The 19550-nt window shown below is 46.0% G+C and overlaps 1 protein-coding gene across 3 annotated transcripts in view; it reads left to right on the forward strand.

The window, feature by feature from the left end:
• The window catches only part of LOC147747076 (microtubule-associated serine/threonine-protein kinase 2-like), a 1134689-nt gene that overhangs the window by 88468 nt on the left and 1026671 nt on the right, over positions 1-19550 (forward strand). For all 3 annotated transcript variants that reach the window (XM_086952330.1, XM_086952331.1, XM_086952332.1), the window contains exon 2: positions 13497-13644. In XM_086952330.1, coding sequence (XP_086808456.1) covers positions 13497-13644 — 148 coding nt within the window. The remainder of the gene's footprint in view (positions 1-13496; positions 13645-19550) is intronic.

Below are 19550 nucleotides of genomic sequence, written 5' to 3' on the forward strand. Positions count from 1 at the left end.
GTATGATAACTGATTGAAAACAACTTCAGCTTTAAAACAAGCGCTGGCAAAGTTCCTTGCCGAAAACGTGCAGGCGAGGTGCGACACGGCAGGACGGAAGGAAGAGAGGGGAGGGGGAGGAGAAATGCGACACGGCGGGAGGGGGCGGGCAGGGGAGGGGGCGGAGAGGGGAGAGGTGCGACACGACGGAAGGAAGAGAGGGGAGGGGGAGGAGAAATGCGACACGGCGGGAGGGGGCGGAGGGGTAAACAAAGACGGACGTGCACGCGCCCGTGAGTTTTAAGGTCAATGCGCATGCGCATAAGCTTAATGCGCATGCGCATTGACCTTAAAACTCACGGGCACTGCAAGGAATCGCCACGATTCCTTGCAGTGTGTCTAAAGAGTGGATAACTCGCAATAGTCTCGCTTTGCTCGATGCGCATGCGCATCGGCAACAGGCGAGACCTAAAAAGCAGCAAGTGTCCATAACGTGGAATATGAAGGGGGGACAGCCTGGTAAAGGAGAAATTAGGTTAATTTTTAAAGTTTTTTAAGATATGAAGGATCAGGTGCATACAGTCCACCGAAAGTACAGTACAGGCAATGAACCCAGCAAGTTGGCCACAAATCGAAGGATGTTAATGGACAAGCAGCATACGATAACACTAATCCGGATGATAGCACAGTCCAACAGAACATACTGGCCATTGCGCATCCCACGAGTGTAATATCTAATTTCCACAAAAGCACAAGACCGTCAGCGGAAAGAAGTGGCAACTCTACACCCAAAAATCCTACTGACCCAAAAGGAGGAAAGTGAAAGCAGAACAGAAAGAAGAAGAAAAGAAGGCTCATAGAAACTGAAACGAAACAAGATCCCCACCCCCCTACCCCCACCCTGCACGCATGCGGAGGCTACGACCTACCCCCCCCCTCCCCCTAGCAGTGTGCCTGTCGCCCATAAGAACCCGAAATTTAGAACAAGAGAAGAAGAAAGAAAAAGAAATAACACAGTTCACATGAAACCGGAGGAGGGCCACACGGTTATGCACAAAACTACCATCATGTATTATTCTGGCCGCCCTTACCCCGACCCCGCCAACAATACAATATCAATGTGTAACATCCCCAGCAGACCATCAGCATCCCAGCAGTACAAGAAGGACAGTCCCGACTTAAGAGAGGGCACCCTCAACCTTGCCCCCTGCGGTACGGTGGAACGACGCAGTCCAACTGCACAAACGACGTCCTGGAGAAAGTGAATGAACAAAGGGACCACACCAGAACGGAAAGACGGCCATCAAAGTCCATCCAACACATAAACAGGTGGTCCGCAGTGGTAGAGGAAGAAGCAGCACACAACCATGATCCATCGAGATCAGCTAGTCCAACCAGTAGCAACCGCTCCAGGAGAAGGGAGTGAGTTCCGTCGGTAGTCCATGTGGAAGCCGCCGGATATGGTGTACAATGATGTCTCTCCAGCCATATCACGACTCCAGAAACAGTGGATCTCCTTCGGAGTGCTCCTGCCGGCACCTCAGTAGTGTTGGGGTCCCCCAGTCCCAATTTTCCAATAGCGACCGGGCGGAGGATCCACAGGAGCCAGAGACAGGGTGTGGCGCAGTGTCCCGCTCTCGAAGACATACGTGGTCAGGCGAGGAAGTTGCAAATAGCATCGCGTCCAGCCGATCCCCCAAACCACAGGCAGCGGTACACAGGGCAGCTTTCAAGGTGTTTAGGGCGCCCAAAATGTCGCTAACCAGCAGTGGCGCCTCAGGGAGAGAGGGCATAGCAGTATCCTGTACACGGGGCAATCCGACGCGGAGCTGCCCCGATAGGCGGTCCCAATCACCCTTTGCAAGTGTCTGGTCACCCCGCCGATACTCAGCATATCGAGACCGATCGGGGGTTACTGAGGCAGCACTTTCCATCATCCACAGTGTCGAAGGACGTGAACAAAAGCTCGCGTTCGTAGTAACAGCCCAGGGTCCACAAGCACGGGAGCTGAAGGCAGGCTGGAAGATGGCGCCCATCTCGGCACTCGGGGAGACAATGTATCAGCCGAGCCGCCCACGAGCCAGAGAGAAGAAACAATGTTGCTCTTACAGCGGCGGTGCCCAAAGCCTAGAAGTCGGAAGACACGGGACGCGGAGGGTGCGATGCAGCCACCTCGTTGCGCCAGCCGACTCCGTCCTGCCCGTAATGGCCGCCGTCGTTTTGTGCAGGACCGGTCGCCCTCGAAGAACAAAGACCCGGACCCATCCGCGGAGCGTCTGGAGGAGGCGAGGGCGTTTCGGCACTTTCACTGCCGGGATCAAGCCAAGAAACACATCGGCCTGACCAGGTTCGCCTCCCGTTTCCGCTGACGGCAAGCAATGCACTAGTAAGCAACAGAATGAAGCGGAAAACGGGAGAGTGGCGCGAGGGTCGGCGGAGCCGAGGAATCAGGCGGCCATCATGGTTTCGAGCCACGCTCCTCCCTATGAAGCGGAGATTTTTTAAACATATCTTCACAAAAAATTATTTTCTGCAAGTAAAAAGAGGGTAACAAGAGAAACCTACTATGGATAATGTTTCAGATCCTTAATATTAAATCATGTTAATTGATGGTCTGGGAGGCAACCTACTATAGAGACGGATCTAGTTTTGCCAGCAGCTGCCAGGAAAATATAATTGGATAGTGATCAGACCAAGTCAAGGGTTGTGGGTCCTCTATTTGTACTACCACATTGGAGCAGACTTAATCCAGTGTATGACCTCCTTTGTGCATTGGTTTTACAAAATATTGATTTAAGTGAAGCAAGATCATTATTTCTTTAAAATCCAAGGCCTCAGAATCGTTTGGTTTATCTAGGTGTAGGTTAAAATCATCTAGGAGCATAAAGAGTGAATATCTTAGGGCTAGGTATGTAATAGCTTTATCTAGTGTTTTCAAAAATGCATATGGTATTGGTGATGGTGGGATTGGATTTGCCTGATTGCCAGGTTTCCGTTATCCATAATAAATCAAGACTACCTTCCTCTAAAAGATCGTAAATATTGTAAGCATGTTTTTGCATAGGATGTGCATTAATCAAGGTGGCACGGACTGGGGCAGCACCTTTCTTAATATCTAATTAAGATCTTACCCTCCTGGTGCTCTCGGGCAGCATGGCTGGCGCTGGACACTTCCGGGACGCTGACAGGAGAAGATGGGCTTGCCTTTGGCATGCCGGCGGCTCGCCCACTTCGCGAATCCGCGCAGCATGTCAGCTTTTGAGCATGAATGAGCATCAGTGACCACTAGAGCACACACTAACCAAACATGCATTTGCAATGCAATAGGTCTCACATTTACGCGAGTTTGAGCTATTGACATTGCAAATGACAATGCCTTTTATTTTTGTTTTCGTTTTTAAAACATAAATAAAAGGCATTGTCATTTGCAATGTCAATAGCTCAAACTTGCATAAAGCGAGACCTATTGCACTGCAAATGCTTGTTTTTCGTTGGCTCTGGGCAGATCAGAAGGGAACTCCAACTGACAGCGGTTGTTTCCACCGGTGCAAATTAATAGAACAGATTTCCTAACTTACGTTATGAATATATGTGGCGCCTCCGGGAGCTTCCCATTTAATTTCATTCAACGTTTCCTTAAGAATGGATTTATCCATAAAGAAACATGTTACAATAGCATGTTGACACATCCTACTGCATACACCAAAATATTCACCTTGCCAAAGCTTTGGAGAAAGAATTCTGTAGATTTAGAAAAAAATTAAAATGTGAGCTCCTACTGCAAACAGTGAAACATGTTTCAATCTGGAGTACCCAATACCGTAGCACCGACATGCTTCAGTGCGCGTGATTAGCACGGATGGATGTCGGGGAAAGCGATTTCTCCTCTAGAAGTACCCTGGCCAGTACATCAAGATCGGCTCGCCAGAAGAGAAACGACTTCCATGACATTGCACATCTCTGACTTTGAATACGAGGGCAGCGGCGCATCACAGGGCGTACAGACCTCCCATCTTATTTCCACCAGGCTTTTGGGCGCCTCCCACATTCCCAGAGCCGCCTCCCATTCATAGAACTCCGGTGGTAGTGGATATAGGAGTAAAAGGTGCACACCCCAACTTATGTTTAGGAATCCCGAGGGCTGTGGGCGTGGAGAGTGCAGGCTTTGGGAGCTCCTGCAGCTGAAGAACCTAAGCCGGAGGAGGTGAGCGGCAGGGACTGACGCGCGCCGAGAATTCCCCTCCCCATATCCCGAGGAAAGCCGAGAATTAGGTGCGCTATAATACATTTTTATATAACGGACTGGAGACTGGTACAGGGCCTGTTTTACTAGCAGCTGCATATATTGGAAGCAGGAGGGGTCTGATGGAGTTAGGGAGCAAACAAGTGGGCCTGACGGAGAGGAAGGGAAAGCTAAAGCGCGCCATGCGTGCGTTGTGCTAAAACGCCGCAAGTGCACATCTCCTGTCCTCTGTACACGTGTACATCTCCTTTCCTCCTCTCCTGGCCTCCATACGCGTGCACATCTCCTGTCCCCCTTTGGAACAAAAATATATGACAACAGAACTTGCCAAGCATGCAGCGCATGTGCAGCATCTCTAGGCGAGACCTAAAAATCCTGTCTCTAGTTGTCTGACCCGGAAGGCTCCTTTTTCCTCCCTTCCTGGTTAAACCACAACTTTCCTCCTTACAAAGCCCTAAGTAAGTGAGCAGCAGCAAATACAATTTTTCTGTTTTAGATCAAACACATTAAAAGATTAAAACTAAAAACCAGTCTCCAATTTTAAAAAGAGTAAAAGTGCAATGTGCAGAAAATAAAACGCTGTGCTGAAACACAGACCGACCTTCTTCTGTCTTCATTCTTAGCGGCACACCTTCATCCATGCACTGCAGGAGTTTGACATTGAATCCGTGCTATGTACTAACATTGGCAGTATGTGACAGTGCTATGTACCCCCATTGGCAGTGTGTGACAGTGCTGTGAGCTGAGTACACCCATTGGTAGTGTGTGACAGAGCTGTGAGCCCAGTACTGCCATTGGTAGTGTGTGACAGTGCTGTGTACCCCCATTGGTAGTGCGTGACGGTGCTGAGTACCCGCATTGATTGTGTGTGACAATGCTGTGTGCTGAGTACAATTGGTAGTGTGTAACGATGCTGTGTAACCCCAATGGTAGTATGTAATGGTGCTGAGTACCATTGGTAGTGTGTGACGTGCTGAGTTCTATTGGTACTGTGTGATGTGTTGAGTACCATTGGTAGTGTGTAATGGTGCTGTGTGCTGAGTACCATTGGTAGAGTGCGACAGTGCTGAGTACCATTGGTTGTGTGTGATGGTACTGAGTACCATTGGTAGCATGTGACAGTGCTGTTTGCTGAGTACCCCCATTGGTAGTGTGTGACGGTGCGGACTACTATTGGTATTGTGTGATGGTGCTGAGTACAATTGGTTGTGTGTTACAGTGCAGTGTGCTGAGTACCAATGGTGGTGTGTGACGGTGCTAAGTACCATTGGTGGTGTGTGACAGTGCTGAGTACTATTGGTTGTGTGTGACGGTGCTGAGTACCATTGGTAGTGTGTGACAGACCTTTAATGACCCCAGCGAGATTTTGCAGGTAGGGTTATTCTGTAATTCTATAAAGAAGTTCTTGCTGTCCTTACCTGTACATTTTGTTAAACTTTATACATGTTGCAAGTGGTCATCAGGTCTGTGAGGGAGCCGACTCATTCCTTTGAGTAAATAGAAACAAGGAATATTCTAATGTCACCTGTGCTTCATTTTTAGGCCGAGCCTGGGCAGCGCATGTGCTGCTGCGAGGCATGCAGGAGTGGAGTATGGCTTTGAAGCCCGGCCCACTCTCCTCCCATATTTTTTATTGGCTTGTGTCCTTGTCCTTCGTAAATGATGGCTTCTGACTCGTTATTAGGCTTGTTAGTCCCTCCTTGGTACCGCTTGTCTGCATTTGTTACCTTCCATAATGACTAGACCCTTTACTTCGGTTGTTACATGGCCTGCTTTATAAGTCGGTGATTACTATTTTCTTTAATGCGCTTCCCCTATTCCGCCCACGACATTGCAGCACCCGCCAGCTTTTATTTTAATAGTAATGTATTTATTCTAATTACTGCGCGATCTGCTTTAACTATAGTGGCCGCTCTTATATTTTTTAATTTAATATATGGCGCAGTCCGCTTTTACTTTAGCGGGCACGCTTATTTAGTTATTTAATTACCAGCGTGAGCCGCTTTCACTTTAGCGGCTGTGCTACAGAACCTTATGAAATATTTTTTTTCCACTTTGGGTGAAAGCGCCATACGCACTTTCACTTTAATGTTGGCCGCACCCCTTTATTTAGACGCTATTAACTGTGACCTGAATATGCGAACAGCATCTAAAAAAAAGGGGCATGGTCACCATTAAAGTGATCTCGCATTTGCGAGAGTTTGAGCTTTTGGCATTAAAAATAACAATGCCTTTTATATATGTATTCCTTCTAAAAACACATAAATAAAAGGCATTGTTATTTACAATGCCAATAGCTTAAACGTTTGCAAATGCGAGACCAATTGCATTGAAAATATGTTACATTTTGAAGTAATTCATTAATTTAAAATTATCAGTCGTTCTCAAACCCCATCCCGACTGGCAAGAATGTACGGGAAGGAGACTGAAGCGCTCCATTGACATGGAGCACCCGACTGCGCCCTTCCAGCTCCCTCTGAAGGCCTCTGAGGTCAGGTATTAAGCTAGCTCATTTTAGTAATTGTTAGTAATTATGCCTACTTTGTATTTTTTCAGGTGCCTGATCTGTTGAAAGCTGATCTCCAGCAGCATGCCTGCTTGAGCATTGTCCAAAACTCTCACGTCACAAAGTTCACTCAGCGCCCAAAGGCGAATCTTTCCTCTGCGAGGGGTTGTCCTACTCAAACTGGGCGAATTATTGGGTTTCTTTCTGTGCTCGTTTGTGTGCAGTGCTTGCTGTCGCAGTTTTGCACTTTCACAGCACTGTTGCCATTATCATTTGCATTTATGCTCATGTACTCGACCTTGAAAGAATGAAAGGCTGAGTGATTTTATTCAGACTCCAGCTTGAGACGTTTAAGTTAGACGCAGATATTGAAGCAGGCACATTGACCTACATTGCTGACTGCACTTGCCTTTCATACTGCAGAAGTGATACAGTTGAGCTTTTGGTACTTTTTGTGTTCCATTCTTTATACTTAGAATCCTTTTCGGTCGAAGCCTCTCTCTGGTTAGCGGACAACATCTAAGGCACATCCAGAAAACTTCCCTGGGAATGTGTTCGACCCGGTGCTTACCATTGGCTTTGTGATTTGCAACTCACATTTTCTGGCGTTCAATTTGCTGGCTTTACTTGTTCTAGGCTGTCTAGGGTGAGTGCGTCCCTCACAAGCAGCAAATCCTTTTCACATCAACTCCCCTTGTATTCTTCTACACGTGCTCCTTTCTGTAAACAGGCCTGTAAATCCTGGTCTTATCTTGACACATTTGCTGTGCATTGAAAGACAGAGGTCAAATGTCAGCCACTGTCTTTGAGGAAGCTTGGTGTTTTTTTCTTTCTCTGACTTCAAAGTGAGAGGTTTTTGTGACAATCTTGCTGGATACTGGGCTTAGGAAAGGGTTCTTTTCCAGCACACAACAAGTTAAATGAGCTGTGCCAGTATTTCTGCATATATTGGAATTAGGAACATAAACAAATCTCTTATTTTGTTAATTCTGAAGTATGTTGGAAACAAATACTTAAACCCCTTGCATGTACCGGACGACCCCCGGTCGTCCAACGTCACAGTGGGCGTGAGCGCTCTTACCCAGAACCTTCATCTGCGGTCCCCTACATCAGCGATGGCATACTCAGAATAATATTTACATCTGGTGCTGAGCCTGTTTTCGATCACTCCTGTGAAGATTTCTCTACACCTCCATCTCACCCCATTTAAACTATGGGAATGCTTAGCATGCACAGCTGCCACTGTGGTTCATGTGGATGCTATAACGTGGACTGACCATAGCTGGGCGTATTTTGGAGGTGTGCCATGCTTGTAGCCCTCACGCCTTGTCAGTCTGCTCTGGCTGTCAGAATTTCATTCACCATGGCCACTATCGCTGTTAAAGCCATGTCAGAATTTCATTCACCATGGACACTATCGCTGTTAAAGCCATGTCAGGCAGTGGTTCTTATCCTGTGCTCTGCGGATAAACAGCGATGGGTCGTCAGCTGTTTAGAAAGTTAAATATTATTAGCAGATAAAGTAAATATGCATAAAGCAAAGTTGAATTTTTTAAAACACTCTGTAAATAATAAGGAATTTGAATTTGGATGCTATAAATTAAGTTGGTATCCTTATCTTGATTAGTGGGAACAGCACAAACAGAATCTAGTGCGGACGATTGCAGGCCTCAGTTGAGTCAGCAGTGGATATGCGCCTACAAAAAGAGCTTGCATTAGACGTACAGTGATATGCTATAGCATAGTTTATTGCCTCGTCTTTTAGAAACCAAACTAAACTTTGAAAAAGCTCCTCCTACCTTCCCATTAATATTTTGATGTTCTCATTTTTTTTGTGAAATAAAATATTTCTGAATGTCTGTATTTGTTTGAGGTATGCCAGTTTCTATATACCTGTTTATTGTATTGCGCTTCTAATCCTCGAAATTGCTTAGGCGGGGACCCCAGCTTCCAGTAGTGATTCATTGAGGGTCCAAAGAAGTCAAAAGGTTAAGAATTGCTGAATTAGGATATGTATATGAAGACATTTATATAGCACAAACAAAGCTTAGGAGCCATTGTGCATGCATAATGTCCTTTGCCCAACGGAGATGTGGTTGGACTCCAGTTCTACACAGTGACTTTTAGGGTGGTGGCACTGTCACAGCACCGAGCTTTAAGGTACTTTGGGGTAATTGGGGGATGGAGGTTCTGGGATAAGTAATAGTGCAGAAACCTCACCTGAAAGTTGAGTCTGTCAAAGGCAGATACCCTCTGTAGATGCTGGACCCATAAGTGAACATTGAGGAACTTGATTTTAAGGTTTTGATTTTTCATGCTCTCCTACGAGGGATTTCATTAGATTGTTGTTATGGGATGAAACCTACTGCATTGGCCATTATGTTCTCAACACGTGAAATTTCAATAAAGAATTTAAAAAAAGGACCATGATGCACCTAACATTGGAAGCGATTTCTCAATAAGATTAATGATTGTTTACGAGAACAAGGTATTGGTTCCTAGGCTGTAGGGAGGTAATGCTCATTTTCTTTCTGGATTCAGGTGTGGGGTGGCGATAGGGATCTTGTTTCAGATCTTGGGTGTGTTCTTGCTGTCTATACTTTTAGGCAGCTGCTAGCCACCAGTATTCCTCTGAATTGTGCATGCTTATCATGCTCACCACGCTGGCCTGGGTGGGTACCTTCTTAGGAGCAGACCCTTTAAAGCTCTTCGTCAAGAGTTGGGATGCTTTTGGGCCTCCAGCTCTTCTCAGTATCAGATGAGACACTTTTGACATCCGCTGCTTTCTGGATGTCTTTTGTCACATATATATGCTTTAGACCCTCTGGCTTCAGAGTATTTAACTGATTCGTTAAGAGGGGGCGATAGTTATCTAAAATTAAGTGATGATTAGGTCTTCTGGATTGTTGTTTTAATGTCACAAGGAATATGATCTGCCAGCTGCCCTCTTTGGAGGTATTAGAGGCTTGCTGCACAGCCTCCGCCAAGTGGGCTTCTTGTTCGGATGTAGCAGATTGTTTGTGTACATAGCTGCCTTGTGTGATGCATGGGTTCCCCATAGTTGAAACTTACTCATCCCATCAGCTGTGGACCTTCCGGTATTTGGGGGAATGATGGCAGCAGTATTTTTACTTTCAATGTCCGGCTGTTTGTGTCCAGCTATACTTAGGCTCCCAGCTGAGAGTGGCGCAGAGTTCATCCTTCTCTGTACATTCCAAGTCTGGCTTGTGGATTTGTGGTCTTCGTAGCTATGTTGGTTTTTGAGTGTGCCCGGGATCTATACCACATGGATTGAAAATGGCCCCCAGGAATGCGGTGACTAAAGATCTCTTGTCACTTTTATTATTCCTGGCACTATTTTCAGGAACTCTGCACCTGAAAACAAAGTGTTGCTCATAGACGCCAGATTGTGGTTTGTGGTTTGCCTTCCCTATGAATAGTAGTTGCTTTCCTGTGTCTTTTATGCTTTCTACAAACTTTATGGCTGCAATGTGGCTTGTACATAGTTGGTTATTGACATTTCTTTAGCCCATGTCCGTCCTCGGATCTAAATTCCCAGGGTTTTGGCCTTTGTGGCATGTGTACTTCTGTTTTGTTTGACATCTAAAGATAGTTTTGGCATTCCTTTTGCCACTGTGGCACATCCTTTATCAGGGTCACTATGAGTTGCCACCTTGTCCCATTTTTTACTGGCATGACCCGTGTTTTAATGCCCCAGCTGGTGCAAAAATTAGGAAACCGACCCAACGCCAGAATTTCCTCACCTTTTCAGACCATACTCAGCACAGTAATTCTAAGAAGAAAAATGTGTTGTAGAGCAGCCTTAATATCCCGAAAATAAAAATACAAAAGCCATATTAAAAGCATAACGTTCTATAAAAATTTGTTCACACTCGGAAAACAAGCAGCCCTGGCTAACATCCTCAAACCAGCCGCGCTCCCTTCGTCTCCACCTCCTACCTCTTACCTCTTTCCCACCATTCATTTTCTCCCGCTCTGATCGCTTTCTCTCCCCCCTCCCCATCCCTCCTCCCAATCCCTTCGCTTTTAGCAAGATCTGCTTTAGTGCCAGTAGATGAAATCTGCTGGAGAGTTACACTACTACATAGCTACTACATGTCACGAAGTAGCTGGATGCATCAAGTCCTACCGCTTGCCTTATGTGCAGATGTGCCCGAAGTAGGATAGTAGCCAGACTGGAGAAGGAGCAGGTGGTACCTGTATATTCTGTTAGGGTAGACACTTGTTGTTCATTTCTGTGAAGGTAGTTTTTCAGACTGATCGCTGTTGTTACTTCTATAAGGTACATCTTTCATCCCATGATTTTTTTTCTTTTTTTCCCCCCAGAGTTTTATATAGCGCAAACTTGACCCAAATTAGGTATCAGAGCACTTAACATAGCACCAGTTGCATTACATGAGGACACTTTAATTTTGTTGGGCACGGGGAGATTAAGTGATCTGCCCAGAATCACAGGATGTTCAGCGTCATTGCCGAGACTCAAACCCAGTTCCCCAGATTCGAGGTCGCCCGCCCTAGCCGTTAGGCCAACTCCTCTCCCTGATTATTGACCAGAGCTTGTACTACATGGGTGATCACAACCAGTCACCAATCTGGTAGGTTAAAATGAGTTCTCTGGGTCGTGGTTACTTTGGCTTGGTTGTGGACTGGGGTAGGTTGTAGTAGTTTCGGAAGGTTACATTCTTGCCACTCGTTCATTGGCTGTGTGACTGGGCGGATTCCAGTGATGCAAGCATGAAGCTATGGACTCTCTACTGGTTGGTTGCCTATTCCTGTCCATCTCAATGAATGGACACCTGGCCTGAATTGTAACAGTATGAAGTGTGATAGAACAGACTCCTTCCCAATGTGAACTCAGTTTGGCTGGACTTTGACTTTGTCCTGCAGAAGCTCCTCTTGCGCGTTGTGGTACGGATTGGCACAGAGTTTACAAGTTCATGAACGCATCACCTCCTGTGGCCACACTAGCCGCCCCGCCTGTGCCTTGGCCTCACCCTGTACGGACACCCATACAAGGCTCAGGTTTATCTCTAAAACTGCTGCCTGGGGTTGCTGCAAGTGCTGTGAATTCAACCCACTACTATCACCTGCCATGTTGTTTTCTAGATGTGATGGAAGCTTGCTTGGCTACTGCGCACACTGTGCTTGTTTTATCAGGTCTGTGTGTGTGGGTTTCTTTGTGTGTTTCTTAAACTGATGCTGCCCACTCTGTACCTGTGATGTGAATGTAAGAGAAACTTGCATTGCTAGTTCCCATGTGGTGCTTGATCTTAGGGACGTTTCAAGACCGCGCTTAACAATAAAGGAGACAAACCTATGATATTGTTACTGTTTGCTATTACAAAAGGGTCTCTGGTTCTCTGTGTTCCCGAATAGCCAAAGTTTGAATTGTTGTACATCTGGGGCGTAGTTTAGGGCAGGTCAACCTGATTGTGCAATGTAGCCATTCGCTTAAGGCATAGCCAACACACAGAGCTGCTAACACACACGATGCCACTGTGTGTCACGTGGTATTATCTCTATTCACAGGATCAGTCGGTGAGGAGCGATATCACAGGACGAATCAGTTGACCCCCACCATGCTCTGCTGAATACCTCGGAGTGCATCAATCACTCATGACACGTTCAGTGACATCATTTATGAAATCACTGATAACATGTCAAATTACATCATTGACGACAGCACCTGGCACGATGGGGGCACAAGTTCTAGTTAACTCATTAAACCATAACTTAAGTTTTAACTTACATTTTTACCTTTGTTTTTTTTTTCAGTGATGTTATAGGTAGGTGAAATGTTTAGTGACAACTTAGCGTTTTAAACTCTAAGCACCAGAGAAATTCACCATTTATAGTTATAGGGATTTCAAGTAACTATATCTTGTGCTCTAACGTAACTGTAACTTGCACCTTCGACATGCACAGTTTTGTCATCAATAATTTCACTGCAAATATTAGTGATGTGATAGAAGATATCATGAGTGATGTAATATGTGGGGTAATTAGCAGTGCATGGTGAGGGCACAGGCCCCCTACCCCGTCAAAAACGCTGGTTTCCGGGGCAAAAAAAAAGCCTGATAGTGGGGGGGGCAGTGTGCCCCCCTCACCTTCAAAAACGACCCAGGCCCTGCAGAACGGGATACTCGTGCCATTAGCCTGCCACATGCCCCAAAATATGCCCGCCAAGTTGCTGTGCAGTTAGATTATTTATTGTAGCAAATCAAAAACTCAACGTGTTTCGGCTGTGACTGCCTTGATCATGGGTTGGCGGCGGGCCATGATTCATTCAGTACAAAAAAAAATACATAAAATACATAAACAGTTTGGTGGTATATCTGTTGTTCTGTGTATTTCTACTGAAAATGGTGGTGCTTTATAATGTGGGAGCAGAGTGGACAGTACAGAGACTTCTCTAGCGGATTTGTCAGCATATTGAATGCACTGTATAAAGTGGGATGAAAAAGGCATAGAAATCACCAAACTCCAGATGATGAATTTCTTCTCCAGATATTTTTAATGAAACCATTGATGCATTGCAGTCGTTTCGTGATTATTCTCATATATTATTTATGTGTTTGAAAACTCTGCAGTGCAGTTGAACGCACAAACTAAAAGAAAAATCTAAATTTTTCATGAACTATCCTTTTCTAAAATGTAGCTTGTCTTCATTACACTTAATCGTGCCAGTTTTTAGGATTAAAGTAATTATCAGATTATCTAACATACTTGCTTTTGTTTTCCCCCCAGGATGCCGCAACAGGACCAACGCACTTACCATTCAGAAAGCTCAGCAACCCTGACTTGTTTTCCTCATCGGGCAAAGTCAAACTTCACCGTCAGCTGAGCCAGGATGACTGCAAGCTCCGGCGGGGGAGCCTGACCGGCACGCTGGCTGGTAAGTCACCCTAAGACACGTGGCTTCCATCGCATGAGCCGCATCATGCTGGAAACTCTTGCGTCACCCAGCCTGCGTCATTTGTGGAATAAGATGGGGGTCTGGGTGGCATTTCTGCATTTCAGCTGGGATAGTGCCAATGGTTGTGCAACTGTCCTAGAGGAGCAGACTGGGAGGAAGGTGGAGCTAATGCCAGGCTATTGTGGTTATCTTGGTGAAGTTGGCCTTGAATCAGAGGCTACAGTGGAGGTAAAATGTGAAACCCCTTGCTCCCATGGGGATGTGTACATCTTTTGAGGTTCTTTTCTGTGGGCTATACTTACATTTAACTTATCTACTGTTGTTGGTAATCAGGACAATTCCAGTCTCCATGGAGTTGGGCATGAGGTAGACTTTTATTTTTTTGATAGCCGAATTTGATAGTTTCAAAGATAAGCCTCAAGTTGCTGCCCAATCAGTGGGCCTGATTGGGCAGCAACTAATAGAATTGCTGCCCAATCAGGCCCACTGCACCACCCTCCCCAAATCTCCATCAGTTACACCGATATCGGATTCCCAATGGCTGCAGTCTCTTACATCGAGGATAAACCAAAGTAGTACCACCACTGACTCCAGATTTTATGGAATTTCCAAAGACAGACTCTTGCATTGTAAATCGGTTCTTCCTACTTGGCGCACCAATCTATTCCGGATCTCCATAGTGCCAAACTGGGTGGTTGTGGTGACTTGCAATTCTTTGCGATGTCTTGCTTAGCCTCCAATGTCGCCAGCCAAATCAGTGTCTTGTTGCCTCTCATTCCCGAGTCTCAAGAAGGCCCAGATAGCGATTTTAGGCGTTAATGTATGAGGTAGACTTTTGCCATCCATAGTTTGGATAATGGTGCAGCAACACTTGTGGTGGTTGCTGTCATTTTAGGAGGATTGCTCTGCCCTCATAAGTATACAGGCGGTTCTCAATGTTCCCAATGGTCAAGAGTACGGCTGTAGAGAGGTTGATGTGACAGAGGTACTGGATAACTTGAGCTAGGTCGCATGTCACTAGGATTTTGAGGTGTTTATTTGGAATAACTTGTATCTGTTAGATAGATAAGACCTGACCCATTGAAGGGCAGCACCATTGATGCCATTGTAAAGAGTGGTTATTGAGCAAGGCTTGGTAGTCAACTGTGCACATTGGCGAGACAGAGCTCAAGGGATTTACATTGCCATGGTCATTGGTATTCTAAGTGTCATCAACCACCTGGATCGTCATTGATCCTGTACTATGCTGGTAGTCCTATGGGAGGGCATTGTTCCTGGAAATGGAGTGTTTCAGCGTTTCACTGACCTTTCTAAGGAATGGGAGGTGGATGATTCATAGGTAGTTGGCCATATGTTCTGGGTCATGATTCGCTTTCTTCAGAAATGGGTGGATTGGTCAGTTTTCAGTAGGTTGATGAAGAAACTGTGTTTGCAGGATGCTGTGACGTACTGCCTGTTGTCTGTGGTGTTTAGATGGTATATAGTTGCTTCTCTCATTCATCTTGGTAGTTGTGTCACAGAGGAGATTGTAGTTTCCAAGGAATATGCATTTGGAGTAGTTGACTGAGTCTGTGGCAATTAAAAGTTGGCAATTTGAGTGTTGAATGTTTAGTTTGATCTAAGGTGTCTGTAATTGAGGTGGAATGTGACTGTCTTGGTTGTAGTGAGTGAGAAGTGATGGATGAGCAGTTCTGTTGACTTCGGATTGCTCCTGGAGAACCCATAAACTTGTAAAGTAGTGGATGCCTAAGAAGCTGCCCTTAGTCTGGGTTGACTGCTTGATGTGCTAGATGATGTACCATGGATACTGAACGTTTCTGAAGGTGGTTGAGATCCAGGTTTACATTATGAAAATGGCATTCATGCATGCTGATGGTGTTTGTTGATGATGGAGTGTGGGTTCTGTGTTTGCGTTTTTATGTTACACTTGGATATGAGGAGGAGTGAATGAGGTTGTTAGAGTTGACTGCATGGATAGTGCTTGCATGTGTGTGTTTGCAGGTAGATGAGATGATGGGAATAGCGATTGGAAAGTGTCTTTATTTTTCCTTTGTCTTACAGCGCTGGGATGCTTAAGAGTAGCCATGCGCTATAAAAGAAGGTATTCATTCATTCATTCATTCAAAGAGGAGCTGAGGCACATGATCAACGGGGAAGGTTTTTCAGCCACAGGCACTTCCAAACCAATACTGGAGTCACTCGTATCGTCCTACAGGTTTAGCTGGGGTTGCTCTGGGGGTCCTAGGTACGTAGCACTTCCCTAATCAACCAGAGGGTCCTGAGGGGGGGAGTAGAGGTTTTTGTGACCATGCACCACGTGGTATTTACAAGGAGAGCTTTGGCCTTTGCATTCTTTGCTTTAGTTTAGTTTTTTTTAATAACTGTCCCAGAATAAGCCTTAGCATTATTGTCAGATGCATATAACTAAAACAAAACATAAATAAAAAGATATTAAGTTAGTGGACTTCATCCACTGACTTTCTTGTGTGGTAAGTGTTAGCATTTTGTATGATCATGTGAACATCCTCTTAACTAGAAGTTGACTTTAGTGCTAGGGGGTAAACAGTTTTCTTAGTTTACTTTTGTCAGTGCCTTTTTACCTTCGATTTTTTTTCCTTCTGTGTATAAACTGTCTTCAAGATACATTAATTTAATGCCAGATGTATATTTGAGAAGGCAATGCAATCCTATGTTTGATGGCTTGTGTGGCTGTAGATACACATGCTGTGTATACTCCTGCCATCTAGTGTTGGATCCGGAGTTGTGCAAGTTGGTTTTCTTCGAAGAAGTCTTGTGAGTCATGGGGTGAAGTGACGCCTCCTCTCTGTGATATTGCGCATGGGAATTGACTCAATTGTTAGGTTTGTTTATCGTTGATAAGGGGAATCTTTGAGCCATAGGTAGATTCTACCCGTGCTAAAATGAAAGAGGACACTGATCCAGCTAAGGCAATTGGGGCATTACAACTTTCACTCATAGGGGCTCCTTTCATCGCTCAGGCTTCAGGGGGAATATAAATCTACCTCCACAGATGCTTCTACTTCCCAACAAAAACAAATGCAATCCACTTACAACAAGGGTTATTTTAGAGGTTCCTTCAGAGGAAGTAACAATAAGCGAAGGGGCTGGGTGCCTCAGCACGTGGAGCAACAACCACTGTAAAACAGCGACTACCCAATCCTTCCCCCGAACACACGACAACTGTCAGGGGAAGCACACCATTTTTTGGCCCAGTCTGGGATTCCATCACCACAGACAAATGAGTACTACCCATTATCCAACATGGCTATTGTCTTGCGCTCACTACCATACCGCCCAACATTCTACCTCCTACTCATACGTTACCACATAAAATCCTAACACTTCTCAAGCAAGAGGTCAAAGCCCTACTTCTCAAAGAGGCCATAGAACCTATTCCTCTTCAACAACATGGCTCAGGATTAGACTCCCTATACTTTCAGATCCCCAAAAAGGACAGGACTCTAAGAACAATATTAAATCTCAGACCTCTCAACCAGTATATTCTATCAGAACACTTGCATATGGTCACTTTGCAAGATGTCATTCCACTTCTGCAACAGGGCAACTTTATGACTACACTAGACCTAAAGGATTCCTTTTTCTACATACCAACTCACCCTGCTCATCGAAAATACGTAAGATTTGTCATAGTAGGCAAACACTATAATTTAAAGGGCTTTCATTTAGGGTGACTACCGCACCTTGAGTTTTCACAAAGCACTTGGCAGTGGTCGCAGCACATATGGGAAGGCAAAATGTTAATGTATTTCCCTACCTGGACGATTGGCTAATCAAGGCCAGTACTTAACAGTGCCAATAACGCACGCAGCTGACAGTGGATTTACTTCACAGACTAGGTTTTACTATAAATATCCCCAAATTACATCTTCATCCTCTACAAGTCCAACCTTACTTGGGAGCAATTTTAAACACTCTAATAGGATTAGCATAGCCCAATCTCGTTCGAATTCAGAACATTCAGGCAACGCTACCCCTGTTACAGTCAAACCACACGCTCACAGTAAGGACTGTCATGGGTCTGATAGGATTCATGGCTTCTGGTATTGCCATAGTTCCCCACACAAGGTAACACATGCGTCCTCTGCAGCAATGTATAGCTCGCCTGTGGTCTCAGTCAGAGCGTCACCTAGTGTAGAAAGCTTGGTTTTGTTGCAGAACACCCCTCCCTACCCAACCCTCCCCCCACACACACACACTTTTTTCCAGACTACTAATGCACTTTGACTTGAAGTGCTCTGGGTCCCTGTCAATCAAGTTCCCAAGTCCTGTGTGCTTTCCCCAAAACTGTACCTTGTATCCCCACTTGGCACATCTCTGGCCACATGTCGGTCCCTCCCTTGTAAAAGGTACCATGGGCTCTGTGGCTAGGGAAGGCCTCTAATAGCTGCAGCACTTATTGTGCCACCCTAGAAGCCCTGTATGTTTAAACACACACACTACCATTGCAGGCGGAGTGTTTTGGTGCAGAGCAAAGTGCCTACAACACCCCTCTAACTGGGTGCACTATACCAGTGGTGAGGGTATAGGTCCATGAGCCCTGTACCCCTACAGTGTCTAGACCAATTCCTAGACATTGTAAGTGCAGTAATACCATTAAGAGTATATGGTGCTGGGAGTCTGTCATTACGAACTCCTCAGCACCATAATGGCTTTACTGAAAAATGGGAAGTTTGGTATCAAACTTCTCAGCACATTAAACCCACACTGATGCTAGTGTGGGATGTAATGAAAAATGCACTCCAATACCATCTTAAAGATGCCCCCTGAAAAACGACCAGCCTCTAGTTGGATCCCTGACTGGTACACACCAGCCTGCCACCACAAGACATGTCTCTGGACCCCTGGGGTGGGAGCCTTTGCTCCCCGAGCCCAGAAACAAAGGCTTTCCTGGGAGGTGGTAGTCACCCCTCCCCCAGGCCAGGTAGAGCCGTCTGTGGCAGGGGATCTTCAAAGGCCTTGAAGCCTTTTAATGCGACCCCTAGCCTCTCCTGCTATTAGGAGTAGGCCCCCTTCCTGTCTCCCCTCCTTTTCGGCAGGAAGAAAGGTGTGAAAAATTTAGCCAGCCCCTCAGGTGGGCCCATCTCTGTCCACCCAACCCCTCAGGTGGGGGAAGCAAGATGAAGCCCAATCTTCAGTGCATGCCATCTTGCAGATGGCAGGCACTCCCCATTCAGGATTAGGGATTGTGCTCATTCCCCCATGTGGGGTGAGTAAAACAAGGGTGTAGTCATCCTAAGGTCAGTAGCCCATTGGCTACTTACCACGAGACCCCTAAAACGCCCCTAAATACAGTATTTAGGGGGCAGCCCTGAACCAAGAACTCAGACAGGAAACTACAAGAAGAAAGAAGGAACGAACAGCCGTGCCGAAGCTAAGAAGAAGAGGACGCCCACTGACTTGGCCCCAGCCCTACCGGCCTGTTCCCACCTCGAACCTCCGGTGTGTCCTGCAGCCAGCAACCTCAAGATCCCCGAGGACCTGCCCTGCCTTCCAAACCAAAGACTTTGTCTCCTGTGAACACCGGATTTGTTCACCAACAGGCTCCAACCCCTAGTTCACCACTCTGCACTCTACGCCCATGGCCCGAGTTTGAGTGGCCCAAAACTGTGATGTCTCCTCGGCGATTCAGACCCGAGATCCAGTGATTCCTGACCTGCCTCAAGCCGACGCCTGCAGCCTAAATCCGGAAGGTCCCCCCCCAACTGCGACCAGGAGCTGGTAAGAAGATCCAACCGTAAAAGACACCCCTGCACCCGACGTCCCACGGCCTTGGTTGGCCCCCAGCATCCCATCTTACCTCTCCAAGTGGTGGTCGCACCCCGAAGACCTTCGTACCCGAGCCT

Source organism: Lissotriton vulgaris, chromosome 1_1 (assembly GCF_964263255.1).
Source record: "Lissotriton vulgaris chromosome 1_1, aLisVul1.2, whole genome shotgun sequence".
Taxonomy (NCBI): domain Eukaryota; kingdom Metazoa; phylum Chordata; class Amphibia; order Caudata; family Salamandridae; genus Lissotriton; species Lissotriton vulgaris.